At 40.0% G+C, this 18,868-nt stretch overlaps 2 protein-coding genes and 1 long non-coding RNA gene across 3 annotated transcripts in view; 2 read left to right on the top strand and 1 right to left on the bottom strand.

Moving 5' to 3' along the window:
• The first annotated feature begins 4,571 nt into the window (after positions 1-4,571).
• Positions 4,572-9,914, top strand: LOC104948534 (tripartite motif-containing protein 34A). The gene is made up of 10 exons (XM_010774735.1): positions 4,572-4,724; positions 6,378-6,447; positions 6,850-6,948; positions 7,599-7,700; positions 7,779-7,913; positions 7,997-8,134; positions 8,292-8,343; positions 8,431-8,457; positions 8,906-8,932; positions 9,023-9,914. The coding sequence occupies exons 2-10, from the start codon at positions 6,388-6,390 to the stop codon at positions 9,580-9,582; spliced, it is 1,200 nt and encodes a 399-aa protein (XP_010773037.1). The 5' UTR covers positions 4,572-4,724; positions 6,378-6,387; the 3' UTR covers positions 9,583-9,914.
• Positions 9,915-10,779: 865 nt separating this feature from the next.
• recql5 (RecQ helicase-like 5) overlaps positions 10,780-18,868 on the top strand; it is a 29,550-nt gene continuing 21,461 nt past the window's right edge. The window contains exons 1-7 of the mRNA XM_010774734.1: positions 10,780-10,922; positions 11,127-11,248; positions 12,423-12,944; positions 14,630-14,726; positions 14,815-14,926; positions 16,179-16,341; positions 16,428-16,510. Coding sequence (XP_010773036.1) covers positions 10,814-10,922; positions 11,127-11,248; positions 12,423-12,944; positions 14,630-14,726; positions 14,815-14,926; positions 16,179-16,341; positions 16,428-16,510 — 1,208 coding nt within the window. The 5' untranslated portion in view covers positions 10,780-10,813. The remainder of the gene's footprint in view (positions 10,923-11,126; positions 11,249-12,422; positions 12,945-14,629; positions 14,727-14,814; positions 14,927-16,178; positions 16,342-16,427; positions 16,511-18,868) is intronic.
• LOC104948532 (uncharacterized) overlaps positions 16,537-18,868 on the bottom strand; it is a 13,154-nt gene continuing 10,822 nt past the window's right edge. The window contains exons 3-4 of the long non-coding RNA XR_798702.1: positions 17,459-17,577; positions 16,537-17,372 (exon numbers count right to left, since the gene is read on the bottom strand). This is a non-coding gene — a long non-coding RNA (uncharacterized lncRNA). The remainder of the gene's footprint in view (positions 17,373-17,458; positions 17,578-18,868) is intronic.

Genomic DNA, 18,868 nt, shown 5'->3' with positions numbered 1-18,868 from the left:
TAAGCGCTATCTGCTCATCTCGCGCTCGCTGCTGAATTGTGCTGGCAGACGCATTTCAAGGTTTTACCATGTTGATCTTCTGCTGAGCTTTTGACTCGCACAACGCTTGGGCAAACAAGGTAATGAGAAAAAGGCACATCAAACATAATTAAAGCCTGCATCCTGAGAGCAAACACAGCCCGGGAATGCAGCTTTGTGCTCCTGTCTTCTACTGTTTTTTCTTCTTTGACCTCCCTCTTTTTTCTGCAATTAAACAGTCCTTAGCATGGCTGCCCACCCCTTACACACACACACACACACACACACACACACACACACACACACACACACACACACACACACACACACACACACACACACAAAGAAAGCACATTCACTCACAGTCAACCCATCACCACTGAAAAGTCTCCCTACCCCCCAACTAGAGTTCGACTGATGGTCCCTTAATTTACGTCTGTCCGCCTGTCCTGCGGCCAGAGGCAGGATAGTAGTCAAACTTTGTGGCATGGTGTGTGTGTGCGTGTGTGTGTGTGTGTGTGTGTGTGTGTGTGTGTGTGTGTGTGTGTGTGTGTGTGTGTGTGTGGTGTGTGTATCACGCAGAGGGCAGGGCACTAGGGTTGCTCTTGTCGCCTGAGGGTCCCCAAGCAATTAAAAGATAAGAAGGCCCAGTGTGAATCTGTCGGATGTGATCGGAAAGATAATGCATTGGAGTGAAATATGTTCCAGGCGGCTGAAGTGGAGATTAATTGGAAGCGTAAATACAAACATGTTCCACTTATTTTGAGGGATATATATCAGAACTCAGGGTGTTATACAAGCAAAACTTTCATCCTGGGACTGGATATGACCTTAAAGCACAGCAATGGTCCTAAATGGATGGATAGCGAGGACTTTGTCTTTTAGCAAATAGGCAAAAGTGGCATTGAAATTTGGTTCAAATGAAATAAAAAGTCTTGTTCAGGATCTTAATGTAAACCCTCCCCTTTTTTTTCACCACTTGCAACTGTGTTGATTACATTTGTGACTTTTATCTTTCTAAAGATAATTTATTCTGTAAATGTACCAGTTTAATCTTAAAGAATATGTTACTATTTTTCCTGTAAATGTATGACTTTAATCTCGAGGGAAAAAATGTATTCTTTGAAAATTACATCACAAGGAATCCATAAATGACTTATCTAAACCTACAAAGCCCATCATACAAAGTACGATATTGTCATTAATTTGTGGCGTGTTTACATCCCTTATAGCCCAATGAAAGTCCAACATTTCCTCTCTTTTAGTGTTTGTTTTGGTCTCTACCAGCTCCTAAAAGAAAAGCTACAATATTTTCACTAACGAATTGCATTTTTTGATGGGCTGCTTTTTGTTGCTGAGCAGCTGTTTTGGATTGCATTTTCAAACTTGTCTAAATATTTTCCTGTCTTTCTGTCTTTCCCACAGCCTCCTCCAACATATGAAGAGAGTCTCCGCCATTCTATAGAGCTGCCGTGCAACATCCTGTCATCCAATCTGGACCTCTCCTTTCCTCAGAGTATCTTCACCAACACGGACACACCTCGTCTGATCAACTCTGACTCCAACAGCACTGTTCTACCTGTGTGATTTTACTGATCTCGCGAATGTGAAAGACGTGTGATAGCTTTACATACACAGATAAAGTTACCAAACGAAGAAGAGTGGATTAAAACCGAATCTTCTTCACTTTACACAAGCTGATACCTCAAGACTGAGCTTATATGGAGAGACAGCTGATGAAGGAGCAACCAAAGAGGAGTTTTGTGAAAAGACTATCGAATGTCAAAAACACTTTGTGGCCGCTACTGTACTTGCTGATGAATTTAAAAGGACAATCACGGGATATTGACATTTACTGAGGTGGCTGGTTCACCTTGAAGACGAAAAAGGTGGAGTACAAAATACCAAAAAAGGGAACCGCTATTTACCTTGTTGATTATACTATCACTGAACACTTGTTTACTCTTTTATTGTCCTAAACCAGAGGCCTCATAGTGTTGCTTATAAGGTTATCAGAGGCTTGTTGTTGTTTACCCTGCCGAGGCCGTAACATACTGCCATAGAGCATGTGAGAGGGAAATAATAAAAAAAGGTACGCATGAGAGTGTCTTCCATGGACTTATAACAAGACATATATGTTGTTTTTATGACCACTTTGTTGTTTTTATTCATTAAGGCAGATTGGAGTCTTGATGATTTCTTACTTTCAGAAGCATTGATTTGTTTGTTCTGTCTCCCAAAGGCAGCATCAACAAGTGGAGTGAAGCAGCTTGAATGTGAAATGAAAACAAAAACCCGTGTCAGACCTGCTTTGTTCCTTCATCACACATTGTCATTCTTCCATGTACACACGCCAAATGTCTGTCCTGCACAATGTCATGTACTGTATTTATTTGAAGAACGACGTCTCCTCATTATTTCTTTAAAAAAATGTAATAATTATATATTGTTTGTTGATGGACTGGAATTTACAGCAGTAACACAGCGTCAGTGCAAACAGCTGCAGTGCCACTCACAGAGAGGCTGGTCTTTGATATTTTCATGAATTTGTATGTGTGGGTGTGTGAGAGACAGGACGGACAATTCAAATTAAGACTTGTTTCCAACTTTCTTCTTGGCTTTGTTTCCTATGTTCTCACATTTAATTGTGGAGACATTTCTGCTCCTCATCACACTCATCTATTTGAGCTCTATATATATATTTTTTCTTTTGATATTTTTTTGTGGCAGCTCTTATACCACTAAAAAGGAAAAAATAGTAGAAATTATCAGAAAAAGATAAACAATAGTAATTATTAATACTGATTCCTAATAAGTAATGCTTTATTGATTTCTAACACCTTGTCCAAGATATGTTCCAAATATCTAATGAGCCTACATCACATTTACTTTGCCGTTTCTTCTCATTGCAAAATATTGAATACTTTAGTGCATTTAGTTCTCAGTATCAATGAAAGCCCGTTGTGAGCAGTACGTCATTTTGTTACTATTTTGATATTTACAACAAATCTTATGATCATGTTTAGTGTTAAGGCTATTTAAAGTGGAAAGCCAAATCAATGTCAATAGGCCGCAGAGCCTGCAGGCAGAAAACTGAACACAGTCGTCTTCTTTGACTGAAAAACACAAAGATATAACTGTCTGTGAAACTCTAAAGTAGCCCTGATAACACACACGTCTCATATTATCCCACACACTGGGTTGTCCTTTTCAACTCTAGTCAAATGTTTCTTTATCTGGAGCCAAAAAAAAGTGATGGGCCTAACTTTTTAATTAGAAATAAGCAGCAGCTCTATCATTTCCCCTCTAATATTGATATTTCACATATCAAGTATCTGGCCAGAAGGGGGCAGGCATTTGAGTTGATATAACTATGAACATGAAGGCTTAGATCTAAAATAAAATAATCGATTCAAGCCTCACTTATATTATTGGTACTATACCGGTCCTGTAGAATTTAAAGTAAAAAATCTGAAATAAAACACTTTATTTTGTCTGAAATACAGCGTTGTAAAATTACATTACATGCATTACAATATCATTATGGTTTCAAAGCTCAAGTATTTTTTATACAGTAGAATGGCCCCTTAGTTAGATTATTATATTAAAAGATAATTATTACTGATGTAGAAACATGCAAGAAGCTTCTTACTGCAGAGGTGGGAGAAGTACTCAGATCTTGCACTTGAGTAAAAGTAGAAGTACCAGAGTGTAGGAATACTCTGTTACAGTAAAAGACCTGAATTCAAAATGTTACTCGAGTACAAAAGTAATATCATCAAAATATACTTAAAGTACCAAAAGTAAAAGTACTCATTATGCAGATTGGTCCTTTTCAGGGTAATACATATGTTTTCATTATAATTATTGAAGCTTTAAAGTGTTCTCAAAGCTGGTAAAGGTGCAGCTAGTTTTAATCACTTTGTATACTGCAGGGTAGCTTGTGAATTTACTGCAGGTGTAACTAAAGTCTTATTAAAGTGTTGAGTATATTTAACATCATTAATCAAAATCTGTAAAGTAACTAAAGGTATGAAATACATGTAGTGGAGTAAAAGTATATGATTTACCTCTGAATTGTAGTGGAGAAGAAGAAAAAAAAACCTCAAGTAAAGTACAAGTATCTCAAAATTGAGTACTTCAGTAAATGTAATTAGTTACTTCCCACCTCTCGTTACTGTTATATCTGAGGTGGAGCTCACTTAAACAACTTTATATTGTTAGGCAGGTAAATCTGTCACCATGCATTTTATTTTATGAAATGTTTTGTAGGACCTATGCAACAATAGATTTTAAATAGATGTAGTGAAGACAAAGTACACTCTAAACAAATAGTTAAGTAAGTAGCAGAAGAAGGTAGCACTTAAGTAAATAACATTAAGTCAAAAATACTCAAGCACTGGAGTAAAAACTTTAAACTTATGTTGTTTACAATCAAAAATAGTTTAGATATACCAAACTGTAGACCTGAACCTGAGTCATAATTACCTTCCAAACATGGCTGCCTGCTTTGTCCACCGGATGACGTCTTTCGTCACTGACGGAGAAACCCGAACCTACCCGAGCAGCCAACCGTCAGTCTGGCATGTAAACAAGGTCAGACACTGCAGCATACAGTACCAACACTTCCTGCAGACACAGGCATCTGCTCGCTTTTCAACTCAAGAGAAGAAGAAAACTTATTTGCAAACCCCCCGAAGAGAAAGGTAGGCTCGTGCGCGATGTGCAAATATAATTTGTGTTGTATTGTTGGACGCTCTGCAGTTATATGACATAACTACTAGCACAAATGAAAAACATAGTTTATTATTTTGCGTTCAGAGCTGCATAAACGGTATTATTCAAATTACAAAATGGCTCTTACTGCAGCTATAATCCAGATTTGCCGCAAAGTCACCCGTCAGGTGTGTGTTTACTTCATGCGCAGTCATCAGCTGGCTCTAACTGGGTCGCTGCAAAAACTGCAGGGTCATGTTTTCTCACGACATTGATGAACCAGTCTAACGGATCATTCATTTTGTAATAATTTTACAGGGTTGTTTCAGTCTCTACAATCCCAATAGCATTTATTATTACCAACTATGTTATTTACTGTAATATTATGGATTTAAGCTTTGCATGAATAATCATTACTGCATTATGTTGAAACACAGCATATTGCACTTGCACTTGCACTGCTGTATCCAGATTCAAGGGAGTTGCGGCTTTTTGGAGCTTGACTGCTCTGATGTGCTATTAAAAAAAGTACCTTCATAACTCTATTCATAGCCGAACAGGCCTCTATTTATGACTGTGTTAGATAACATTGTGGATAAACTCCAGTGCTGCCTTTATAATTAAATGGGGTAAAGTGCGAGTACAGATAGGATTTATTTATTTATGTTCACCCGCTGGTTCAGCATGAAAACCTGACTAGTCATCCCGACATGGTCAGTGCCAGCCAGACCCTGAGCTACTGCACCTTTCTGCAGATGATGATGATAGACAGGAACTGAGTGAGGAGGACAGTAGAGAGAGATATCCCAGGAGATGGAAGTCTGCAGTGCCTGTCATGTTTTAGGCTGCCTGCTTTATTTGCTTTATATGATCTCTTTCTGTATGTGTTTTGGCCTATGATACAACCTCCTATAATACTTCCTGTTTGACCAATTCCTTTGTTTTACTAAAGATTATTTGACTCTAGTAGTAGCTGTATACGTGTAATGCCTGCCAAAGGCGAGGCTGTGACCCCCTTGACTTTGAATACTGATGTTATATTTTTTAAATTGCCATGGACACTTTCCATCACATGTTTAATGATTCACATAACGCTGTTGTTTTTGGATATAAAGCAGCATTCCAGTTCAGTGTCTGACTACAGATTCAAATCTCACAGACCACAACTTTTAATGTGTTTGGGGTTCACAGTCAAGATTTGATCATGACATTCTAAAATTATTAAATAGCAGTGGTAAACTATCAGAATTTACAGTACAAGCTGAGAAATTTTACTTGAACACATGACGACAAGAAAGGATCCGACTAATCTTTAGTGGAAGACGTACTTAGATCCTCAAGTAAAAGTAGAAATACCACAGTCTAAATATCCTCCATTTCAAGTAAATGCCCTGAATTCAAAATTGTATTAAAAACTACATTTCCCACTGAAATGTAAATGAATGGAAATTTATACTCTAGCCAAGTAATGTATTAATATGTCAACATCGTATTTGAGTATGGCTTGGATATAACAATGTGACCTGTTATGTCCTGTGTCAGAGTGCCCAGGCTGCTAACAGGAACAAATAGTAATGTTTTTGCTAGTAAATCATTTTCTGAACCAACATGTTTGTGTTAATTCTGTCGGACTCTTAATACAGACCCGCCAAGATGATGCAATGTTTTCACTTCATGTTGGAGCCGGCCAAAAACTTTACAGCCAAGATAAAGGTAAGACCTTTATTTAAGTCCATTAAAGATACAAATAAAAGAGCCAAAAAAATCATGTGTTTAATGCGCGAACCTGTTTTTTCGGTTGACAGTTGACATGACAACAGTTTTGTGTACCACATGACGACACACATTTCTCCATTCCTGGTTTAATTGAACAACAGAGAGCTTCTGAAAGACTCTGGAAGAGAAGGGGTGTCTTTCTCTCTTTGTCTTGTTGACAGGAACAGAGCCTCGGTTTGCATTTTAATCAGGCTGAGTGACCTCCTGCTTTTCTAATTTGACCTTATTACTCTCAAAGGCACTTGAAAAGCAGCACTGATGTCTTTCAAAGGTCTGAGAATTCTCCCCTTTTCCAAACACATTCCCAGAGAAAATCCTTACATTTTTATGTTCCCACAGGAATCACGCAAAAGAGCGCAGAACGAGAAGAGGGAGCCTCTGGATGAAGATCAGCTGTTTATTGTGGATCTGGCAAGAGATCTAAGCCGAGTGTGCCAGGTGAATACACCCTCATTCAAAACTGAAATTATTCATATAAAAAAAAAAAAAACTCTGCCCTATACATATATACAGTCACTGACTCCCACTTGAGGAGGGCTTTACAATATATAGTTATTTAATCGTCAGCACAATCAGAATCAGAAACATGTTTATTGCATAAGTTTACTTATACAAGGAATTTGCTTTGGTGTGTGTGAAGCATAAGCCTACATACATGTAAACACCGAGAAGAGAGAAGATACCTTGTAAGAAAAGAAACAAGAAATATAACAATTATAAAAACGTTTAAAATAAACTATTGTAACTTTAAAAATATGGATGTATACAATGTCAACTTGCACCATAAACACATTACAAAAGTCTGGGATGTTGCACTCTAGTTGAAAAGTGCACTTTAATGTGTTGTATTTTAGCAACACATAGAAAGCAGCTGAGAGGCAGAACTGATTCTTCAATAGCTTTTCATAGGAAGTAATATCATTATAGGGATCTTCAACCACATCGTCACATATTTTCCTTATATTGTTTAGCCTTGGTATTGAGCTAATTGGGACAATTACCACAAGTCAGGGCCCAATAGAAGATTAGCTATTGTCTTCATTTCCTGTCTGCCACCAAACCCACGTTTCCATCCCTTGCCTCTGCAGAGGTCAGAAGTCCTGGAGCACATCTGGAACCTGGACGACACCTGGCCGACCCCCCTCTGCAAGGTTTTCGTCCTGCAGTGGGCCTCCATGCTAGAGAGCAAGGTGTTTATCTGAAAAAAGCATGCATTGACTTACTGAACAGAGAGGATCTTACCACTAAAGCCATGTTTCTTTGTGCAGAAGAGGCCGATGCAGACTGACGGCTGGCCAGAGATGGATGATGTTAAGCACCCTGATATGATCAATGAGCAGGACCTGCTGGAGGCCAAAGCTGTGATACTAAACTGGATCAAGGACCTGAGAGCTCAGCCTGAGGTGAGAAGTATAAATAACATTTACTGCTACCCTGGCTTTGTTGACTCAGTAGACATATTTTATTAATATCGACCATCTTGCAGCAAAGTGTGTGGCCCGGGGAGCCGGTGGCTAAGTCTCTGGAGGACCTGCAGTCGGCCTGGCGTTGGGGCCGCGCGCCAAATCTGCTGGCCGCTATGGAGCTGGTGTTTTGGACTCTAATCGTGCAGCGCCCAGATAAGGTAGAATCCATGTAACATTACATTTAGCTGATGCTTTTATCCAAACGACTTACAATAAGTGCATTCGACCAAGAATATGTAACAGTTCACAGAGTCAGCTTAACATCTTGTGTTTATTGTGCAGTTGTAGAACAAACCTTTGTTGGTGTTCTTGCAGGATACCATACCGCACCAGTGGCTCATGTGGAAGCAGAAGACTCAGAAGATTGGTATTAAATTAAACATTTATCAAGATTATTTCTGTTATAAATCTGGAAAATGTCAATCCTTATGAGTCTGTTACTCTCTCCATCCAGGTAGCATATCCTACATTCCTCAACCAGGTGAGTGACATTGTATATTAGCATACAAAACATTACATACAACCACTGATGGGTTTCAAAACATGTGATGGAGAGATCAACATTTCAGTGCTCTTTGTAGGGACCATTATTGATTTGTAACCATCAAAATGAGATGTTAGAGAGTGCTCCATAGGGGAAATACTTTCTGAACTTTTGGTTAAAAACTTAAAATCTCTACCACTGATGTTAAGAACAAAGAAGAAGAGAATAAAAGAGAAACATTATTTGGTTTTATTTTCCATTATATGTATTCTACTATCTTATTTTTTATCTCCATCTTGTGTTCCATTAATTTGATACTCAATAGTTATTTTTAATCCAATGTCTAGTTTCTCCATTGTTAAGCATGTACTGCATGTGTTGTATGAATGGTGCTCCACAAATAAGGTGTTTTATTATTGCTAAAGCCCCTCTGTTTTTTTTGCAGTGTGGGATTGGATCTCAAAGGCTGCAGGTAGAGCATTTATTTGATCAAATTACAAGTATAAACTTTAATCTGCACTGTACCTGTATGTAATTTTAACCATGTTACTTTTCTCTCTAGTGGAGGTGACTCTGGATCTGGACACTGCCAACCCTGACCTGCTCATCTCCTCCGACGAGAAGCGGATGCGTTGTGGCTACGAGAGGAAGGATATTCCCAACTTACACCAGCGCTTCGACGGTTGGTGGTGTGCCGTCGGGATGGAGGGCTTGGGCTCCGGCCGCCACTACTGGGAAGCGGAGGTTGGAGAGCGGGACTGGAGGCTGGGCGTGGCCAAAGAGTCGGCCCTGAGGAAAGGCTTCAAGTCCCTGAACACAGATACGGGTTACCTGAGCCTGAGGCTGGAGAGGGGCTCTGAGCTGAAGGCGCTGACGGTGCCCTTCACCTCCCTGCCGCCCTACCTCATCCCCGAAAAGGTGGGCATCTACCTCGACTACGACCGCGGCCAGCTGTCCTTCTATGACGTGGACAAACACATCCACATTTACACCTACAACGAGTGCTTCAAAGAGAAGTTGTACCCGCTGTTCGGTACTGTGGAGATCATCAATGATCTGGTGATCAAGTCTCCAGCAGTTAAAACCCAACGTTTCTGCCCCTCGCCCTGCATCTGGGGTTGAGCTCCCCCAACTCTTCCTTTAAAATCCAGTAGATATCATATTAAAGTGTGATAAATGGTTATATAATTATCACTGGGAGAGCTTGATGTTAAAGACCATTATTGATAGCTCCACTAAGTGACCACTCTCTATGCTGCTGCTGATGCTTTAACGTAATCGTCGCAAACACTTCCTCACTATAGAGTTACAGTGCTATTCTTTGCCTTCACATAATGTATTTTCATATATTTAAAATAACAACCCTGTAGTATTACTGTAATGTTGTGTGCAATATTAACCCTGCATTTCTGATGCATTTATGTGAATGATAAATAAACCAAATACATGTCTTACTTTTGTGTCTGTCTTGTTTTTAAGTAAAGTAGATAACTACTTCCATAACATGAATAGGTTCACCTTTAGATAGAAAGAGTAATCTCACCTGAGAGCTAAAGTATGTTGTACATAATCACACAATCTCCATGACAGGTTATAGTATCTTAAGTAAATAAAAAAGTGAGGTTTACAGTTATCAGCCTCACCATATTATCTTGTTCATTTTCAATTCTAGTTGAAATTGGGGGATGCATGTCACTGTAAAATAGGGAGGAAACACATTTAACACGATGAGACATTGAAGGAGAACGATTCTGACTACATGAAAGGTTTATATGTAATTCTGCTTGTGGCTCAATTACCATTAAAAAACCGCCCTGAGTCCCCATAACTCCAGTCTTACAGTGTTTGTGCCTTTATATATACAGTCTATGGTTTGTGCTCAAATAAGTTGTAAATGTTTAGAACAATGCACCATAAAAAACAAACACCTACATGAAAAGGACATTGAGCTGGGTTCCTTTATTCTTACTTCTTGTTTAATAGTTTTAAGAATTCCTCACTTCAGTTGTGTACAGATGTGTCCATAAACTTTTGGACAAAATACCAATGCATGTCCACCAGCTGTTATCATCTAAAAGGCGTGTGAGCTCGACCAATCACAGAGCTCTATGGCAGTTGTACGTAAACTAATTTACAAAACTAATTTTATCATAATAAAATACAAATAAAACAAATATAAAACAACAAATACAATGGTCTATGAAATAAATAAAATGTATTCACAAACACAAAATAAAAAAATCAGTTTTTATTCCTCCTCGCTACTCTAATGATGTCATCAGTGTGCGACGTCACCACAGCGTTTATGAGTTCTCCACAGAGAGATTTTATTATACATCCATGAGAGAGATACATGATGACAACAACAACAAAAACTATAACACAAGCCTTAAAAATTCACTTTGGGTTTGACAACTTTCGATCTAAAATACAGGAGGATGTTGTCAAAGCCGTCGTCAAAGGTAAGACAGTTTATCTGTTGTGTTTCTCTTCGATAGTTAGCTAATGTTAGCGGGCTTTTAGCAGCATGCATGCAAACTTAACTCACGTTACGTCGTGTTATTGTTTACATGTGAGACTCGGTTTGAATGATGTCTTATATGCAGTGTTTTTAGAAAGAGAGATTAATGTGTTGCATTGTTGGGTATTTTGTGTTTTTCTTGCAGGTGATAAGGATGTGTTTGTGTGCATGCCCACGGGAGCAGGGAAGTCGCTCTGCTACCAGCTACCCGCGGTCCTGGCTCCGGGTATCTCTCTGGTTATATCCCCGCTAATCGCTCTCATTCAGGTCAGTGTCTGACTGGGCTGCTCCAGCGCAGTGTGCACTCTCAATTATGTCTTAAAGGTCACCTGTTATGCAAAATCTCCTCCTAGAGCACCATTGTGTTCTTTTTAACCAAATATCTCTCAGAGGGGCGTGGGGAGGGGCTCCTTATTTTCATCTAAAGTAACAGACAGAGAATCAGCACTTTTGAAACAGGGCTGAAACAGAGGGGATTATGGGATGCTGCAATGATCTGTTTGGTGTTTCAAGCGAAACACTTCAGAGACATGTTGTGTATATAACTGAGACCTATAATATACTGATGAAAAACAATATCTTTTAATTCAATAGCTTTATTAGCATGACCATAGTTACACACAGTATTGCTAAAGCTCTGTATAGTTGCAACATATATACACAAATACATACATATAAACAGACTGTTACATTTTGAACAAAAGCAAGAACATGTACACAAGGAACACAATAAATGAAAATTCATTCAATTCATATCATACATTAATTAAAAAAATATATACAGTATATAAAAAAAAAAATAGATGTGAGATGTTCGATTGCCTCATTCTGTGGCAGGCAGAGACAAACTCACAGTAGTGGAATGTAACAAAGTACATTTACTCAAGGACTCTATTTAAATACAAATGAGAGGTTCTTGTTATTTATTTGCGTATATATTGGGAATATTTTGTTCATACTTTAAGTTAGGGCTGTACCCGAATATTCGGTCGTTGGAGTACTATTCAGTTTTCGTTATTCGGATATTCGTTATTATTATTTTTTTCCGTTCAATTGAATTTATTGAAATCTCCAATATCAACGTAAGAGCTTGTGCCTCTTCGGGGGGTGCTAACACTTAACCATAAACGTTATCGTTTACTTTCTCCGTCTTTATATGTAGATATTACTTTTCTCCGTCACGTTGTTTCCATAGCAACAACAACTTCCTGTCAACAGCGCTAACTCTCCTGCGCGCCGAATATTCACTGCTGATTTTTACCGAATATCCAGAGCCCGAAAAATTGTATTCGGGACAGCCCTACTTTAAGTACATACTTTTACTCATGTAGGGCTTTGAATTCAGGACTTTTACTTGTAGAGGAGTATTTTCACAGTGAGCAGTAAAGGATCTGAACCCTTTTTCCGCCATTGTTTAATTCCTTCATTTGTTTCTCCACAGGACCAAGTGGACCACCTGAAGAGTCTGAACATTCCCGTCTGCTCCATCAACTCCAAGCTCCCAGCAGGCGAGCGCCGGCTGATCTTTGCTGATTTAGGGAGCAGCAGTCCTAAGCTCAAGCTGCTTTACGTCACTCCGGAGATGGTCGCCTCTCCTTCGTTCAAGCCCTGCCTGACGGACCTGTGCACCCGTGGCCTGCTGTCTTACCTGGTTGTGGACGAGGCTCACTGCGTCTCCCAGTGGGGACACGACTTCAGGCCGGACTACCTCAAACTGGGGAAACTACGTGCTCGAATGCCGGGGGTTCCCTGTTTGGCCCTGACAGCTACAGCACCCAAGAATGTGCAAGAGGACATTGTTTTGTCCCTGACTCTGCGCACGCCGCTGTCTTTCGTTACACCTGTCTTCCGCAGTAACTTGCACTATGATGTGATCTTCAGGGAGCTGCTGCCAAACCCCTTCGTCCACCTCCACGCCTTCATTCAGCAATCTCTGGCCCTGGACAGTGGCTCTAAAGGACAGGTTGGGATTGTTTGTTTAGAATTTATCCTTTTCTTTATGGGATATCAATAAGTACAAGCCCTCATCATCTTTTTTGACTAGTTTCTTGGTCATCCGCTGTCTCCCTTTCAAATGTGGGTTTTCTTGACCTTTGTGCTTTTGCGACTGGTCACAACAATAATTAAATATCACTCTTAAAGGTCCCATATCATGCTTTCCCGGTTATTACCCGTCCCCTTCCGTGTTATGAAGGTTTTTATGCATGTAAACGGTCTGCAGAGTCACAAACCCTCAAAGTACACCCTGTAGCGAGTAAAACTCTAACACAGAAAATACCTCCCCAAAACGCCTCGTTGGAGATACGTCACTGACCATTTGATTCTTCCGGGTAACTCATGATGTCATGCGTTTCCCGGAACCAAATGGACGAATCCGTGGAGCCGCTACGTTACGTCCGCGGAGCCGTTACGTTAAGCCCCCGCTGATTGGTCCAAATTGACCAATCCACGGACTTCCTCACACACACACTCAGTGCAGGCAGCTCTGCTGATCTCTCCTCCCTGGCTGCAGGCCGATAACAGACGGTTGGGATCGCAGCGAAATTCTCTCTGCAGACCCATTCTCACAGCGTTTATCAACCTTTTTCTTACTCAATATCAAGCCACACTTATTGTTTTTACTTCGGCTGTGACTTTGTGTGTGCTCAGGGTGAGTTTGGCTGTGTTTGGCTGTCGCTAAAGAAGGAAACCACACCTCCACGGAGCTCAGCGCGATTCACAACGTCCCGACCAATCAGAGCACACTGTGCTCACAGGGAGGGTGGGGGCTGGAGCTATTGGAGCTACAACGAGCCGTTAAAGGCAGAGAGTGAAATTCAGTGAATACACGTAGTTTACAGAGATGCTGTATGAGAAACCAAAGGGATTTTGGAAAATTGCACAATATAAATCTATTCTAGTAGACCTCAACAATGGAATTATGATCAGTGGAAATGGCCATGACATGGGACCTTTTAATACAACAAATAATTAACATTTATCTATTTTGGGGTGCACATTTAGCTGTTTGCTGTCCTTATTTCTTTATGTTAAAAACTGGTCTGAATGGTTGCCAATGGCAACCTGGCAACCGTTACTGTCGAGCCCTGCATGTACAATGCTGCAAAGGTTTGGCTTTGGAATTTCTAGTTGTTGGTTAAATAAATCGGAAGCTTAGCATTAAAATGCGTTCAGATTTAGGAAACCTGTTTTGTTTCAGTGTCAAATACACTATAATTCAAATAACAAGCTGGAAAGAAGAAAAATATTAATTGTACAGGTTTGAAACTTTTGAAAGGAAGTGTATATTGAAATCATGTTGGAGAGTTAGACAAAGAACAGCTTATTAAAAGGATGGAAACATACATATCGGAACTTAAATGCATGCTCCAGATCATTTAACTGTATCGAGAGCCTGATTGATAACTAAGCTAGATATATACCAGATATATCAACCAAGTTTAAAGAATACATTTTTCGTTTATGTAAAATGTGGTGATGTATCATTTTAAATTGTCAACTATAAATGTTGGTACTCTTCTCTTAATGTTTTCTTTATTAAAGCTTACAAATCCTGTTGCACGTCACCACGTCTTGTAGGGAAGATTTTCCCTCTAACATGAGAATAAGAGCCCATGTTTGTTTAACCTCTGTAATGCTTATGAACAGGGCTGTGGGATTGTGTACTGTCGGACCAGGGATAGCTGTGAATCGGTGGCTCACCAGCTGACCAAGCTCGGAGTCTCGGCCAAACCTTATCATGCAGGTCAGACTGATTTTCCTCCATGTAGTTGTAGAGTCAGAAAACACGAAGATTTGTCCTAAAATGTTCGTGTTCTTCTTCTATACTGCAGGTCTGAAGACAGGAGATCGCACAGAGTCCCAGAATGAGTGGATGCAAGGGAAGGTGCTGGTTATCGTAGCCACCATCAGCTTTGGTATGGGCGTGGACAAGGCCAATGTCAGGTGAGGCAACTAGTTTTATTTTTTAAACTTATTCTTTATTAGTTATTTTCTCACATTCCCCTTTACATCCATTAGTACTCCAATTTAGATGAACAGTTTCTTTAACAAGGGGTCAAAACATGTAGAAGGTCTCAAATCCAAGAAATTCAACATGAGAATATGAAAAACAAAATGTAAAGAAATCAAATCAATAGTAACACTGAGAATGTAAATAACACAGGTATAACAAACATTAAATAAAAGATGGGTTATATATAAGGTCATCCTACATATTACAATAATACAGTCCAATATACTTAGGAAAAATGTCCATATACCAGAAGATTTCAAAAATAAAAATTCCTAATTTTAAAGAAGCCATATAATATTGTTTTGGGATGTCACACAGTCCAGTTCCTTTTTTTTATGCACCCTTTATAATCATTCCAATATTAATCCCAGTGTACTCATTTGGGACTGTTTTCAAGTAATCCTATATACCTTCTCACTTACACTCACTGACCCAGATACCAGCACACACACACATATTCTTTTCTGGGGCCAATATAATCTCAGGCACCAATATATCTGTGTACAATGTTTGATTGTCTGGGAAAGAATAGTTTGTGTGAAATATTCCTTAGGAAAGTAAAGGAGTGAATTCAGGTGCAAGATAAAGTTTGATTCTGTCCTTACTTCCGAAGCTCTCACGCTCTGTTCAGAAGTAAAATACTTTTTCCCAGAACTCTGATTCGCTGTATTGTGCCCGACCAGAAGTGAATCCAACCAGTAAGAACACCTAGAGGAGTGAGCGGCTGACACAACTCCTCCTCACGGACTCTCTGATTCGCTTAGGAGTGAAATCGACCAATTAGAGATTTGGGGGGGGGCGGAGCAACCGACACAACTCTGCCCCCAAATATGTCTATGTATACTGATGTTTATTCATGCACGATGCCCCCTGTTTCTGACTGGCTGGTATCTGACCCGATATCTGTATCGCACGGCAGTAGAACTGGGAGTCCAGAGTACTCTGTAACTCGTATTGGTGTTTTTTACCGTTAAAATCAGATTATTGTTATAACTTTTATTCCGGTGTTTTGAACTCCTTCTTTTATTAATCTGACCAGGTTCATCTAACGGACGGCGCGGAGCGGAGGTGGGCTTTAAGCCACCACCACTGTGTTTGCTCCTACAACTCCTATTGGCAACAAGGATTTGATGTTCAATTTTGTTTACATTTTCATGTGCTGATGTTTTGTTTATCCTGCAGGTTTGTGGTTCACTGGAACTTTGCAAAGTCCCTGGCCAGCTACTACCAAGAGTCAGGAAGAGCCGGGAGAGACGGCCTGCCCTCCTCCTGTCGCATATACTACTCCGCCAAAGATAAGGAGCAACTGAACTTCCTCATCCGCAAAGAGATTTCCCGCAAACAGGTGAGAACAACAAGAGAGAACTCCAAATGTGAAGAGCTCCTTATGCAAATCAAGTTTGTGAACATTGGTTGAACTTTTTTCTACAGGGGAAACGTGGCTCTGCGAAGGAGACTGACAAAGCAACCATCACAGACTTTGATGCCATGGTGGCGTACTGTGTTCAGGAAGCGTGAGTAAAGCATTCAGACACGTGCATGCTAGTCACTCTTCGTTTATTGCTAAAAAAAAAATGTAGTCAAAAGTACAACATCATTACATAACGGCTTCACCCTTTGCACATAATATAACATGACACTTTATACATATGACACAACTTCCATTACATGCATGCTGTGCTTTTCAAAATAAAATCAGAGACATTTCTGTTTGTGCACAGCAGAGGGCAGACTTGATCTCGCTTTGTTGTGAAGCCTCCCTTAGGAACATGTTACTTATTTCTGCCTGCCAATTCTCATTTCTTAACAATGACACATATTTACCTTTTTAGAGAAACATTTACGAAACACACTTGGCTGCAACTTACTGTGATTTTTAATCGTTTCACACATTTTCTGTAGCTCTTATTCTCGTATTTGCCTGCATTGTTTAAGATATTTTGGTGTTCTTGGCTTCAGAAGCATTGTTGTTCCCCTTTAAAGTCCAGGGATGCTCCCAGGAATGTAGATTCTCCTGAAATGCTGGCAGCCTTAGCAGGTGTGTTTGGCAGCCAGTCGGTCCTCCTCTGTGTTTGACAGCTGTGTTGTAGGGTTGGGCTTCTCTAAGGCCACGAAACACACCCTGTATATTGCTCTCTGAAATGTTTTGAATGCCTATTAATTATATGAACATGACTCTCAGTCAGAGTTATATTTAACTCTTAGAGATTCTTAAGGCTTTCACAGGCCGTAGAGAAAACCTGTTGTGTTTTGAGCCCATTTTGCACCATCCTCAGTTCTTTGTGTGGAGCACAATTGCTCAAAGAATAGATCCCCTGGTCTTGCGACAGCAGCAGCAGGTCACGCAGGTCAGCGTTGCCATTAAGATGAACACCACTGCGGTAAAGCAAAAAACAACATCAGCACCGGGTCACTCTTAAATGAAATAGAGAAAAGAGTAATATTACAGAGTGGAGACCCACAGATGAAGGTTAAGATGACAAAGAAAGCTCCCAGCTCTATGGGGCTGGCGTTGGGCAGACCTTGCAGCTTTACCCATATATTATTCAGGATGCTCAGCGTCTCCTCTCTGGCATCCATCCTAGTGAAGTGAAAGCATTTAGAGTAAGTAGGGCGGCAGAATTCATTGAAATAGTATTGAAATCGTAAAATGGACAAGTGCAATAATCAGATCACAGGAAGATGTTAAAGTCAAAATATGTGTTGAAACAACATTTTGAATGAAGTATCGTGGAGCTCCAGACTTCATGATAATAATAATAATCATATGGCGATTGCAATATCAGTCAAATCAATGGGAATTTGTCGTTTTTTTCAAATCATGCAGCCTTCATTTACAGTGAGAAGTTCATGCCTGGGTTTGGTTATAGCACTGCAGTGTGTCTTTGTTTGGCTTGTGTTCAGTGGCATCAGGATGTGACTTATGTGGCCTGTTTGGGAGTGGTCACAAGCACATAACTTTAAGCTATTCGTCTGCAATTGTGTGCTTTTTCTAAATCAGTAGGTTCCTTTTTCAAGGGAAAGTAGGAGAATGAGATTGAGAAAGTAGGGCGGGAGTTTTATCGGCTTGGATTGCGCAGGATTAAACCATGTGGTTGTTATTACAAAGAAGAGTGAGTCTGTTTAGTAGCATAATGATACAGGGGGTAGTTCAGGGTGTTGAGCATAACTAATATAGGTTAACCCTTTTCAGACTTTCTGTAAAAAAACATGTAACAAAGGAAGAAAAACAGTGTCCTTCTCTGTGTTCAACTGAACAGAAAGGCACCTGTCTCATTTAACGTGTAAAATCTGTTTTATGTTATTTCATTTAAAGGGTGGGGTTCCAAGTGTCAAGTTGTACTTGATGAACTGTTGAATGTGTTATTGTGCTGGCTCTGGGTGTGACAGCCTGCGGCTCAGCTATTTGCTGGTTTAGCTGTATTAAATGTCAAACAAAATATAATACCAACTCAATACAAACACTTCATGGTAGATGTGAGGGCTACAAGCCTCACAAACAAACACACATCCTAAAGTGTCTTACAGCTCACCTTGCTCCTGGCAAAAGGCTGAGCTGATGGAAAACACCTGCCTTTATAGATGTGTCAGCTAATTGGACTACGCCATTCCTCTCAAACCCTGAGGGGTGTTTAAAGAGGCCACTCCATTTAAGCCACCCCTTTTTAGAGCCTCTTCCCCCTGCACGCAACAATGGACTGGCCAGTAGGGCTATACGTTCCTGCAGTGTGGAGATGAGGGGGGGTATGTGAGTTGCTCTTGGGCAGAAGAGCACACAGGATGTCACCCGTTTTTGTGACATTTTGTTTATCCATTAATGCTAATCCATTAATGCTAGATTGTGTCGGTGTATATCATTAATAATACACCTT

The sequence above is a fragment of the Notothenia coriiceps genome, unplaced genomic scaffold (genome assembly GCF_000735185.1).
Source record: "Notothenia coriiceps isolate Sejong01 unplaced genomic scaffold, NC01 NC01_scaffold00014516, whole genome shotgun sequence".
NCBI lineage: Eukaryota > Metazoa > Chordata > Actinopteri > Perciformes > Nototheniidae > Notothenia > Notothenia coriiceps.
This window is presented reverse-complemented; position numbering and strand designations above follow the sequence as displayed.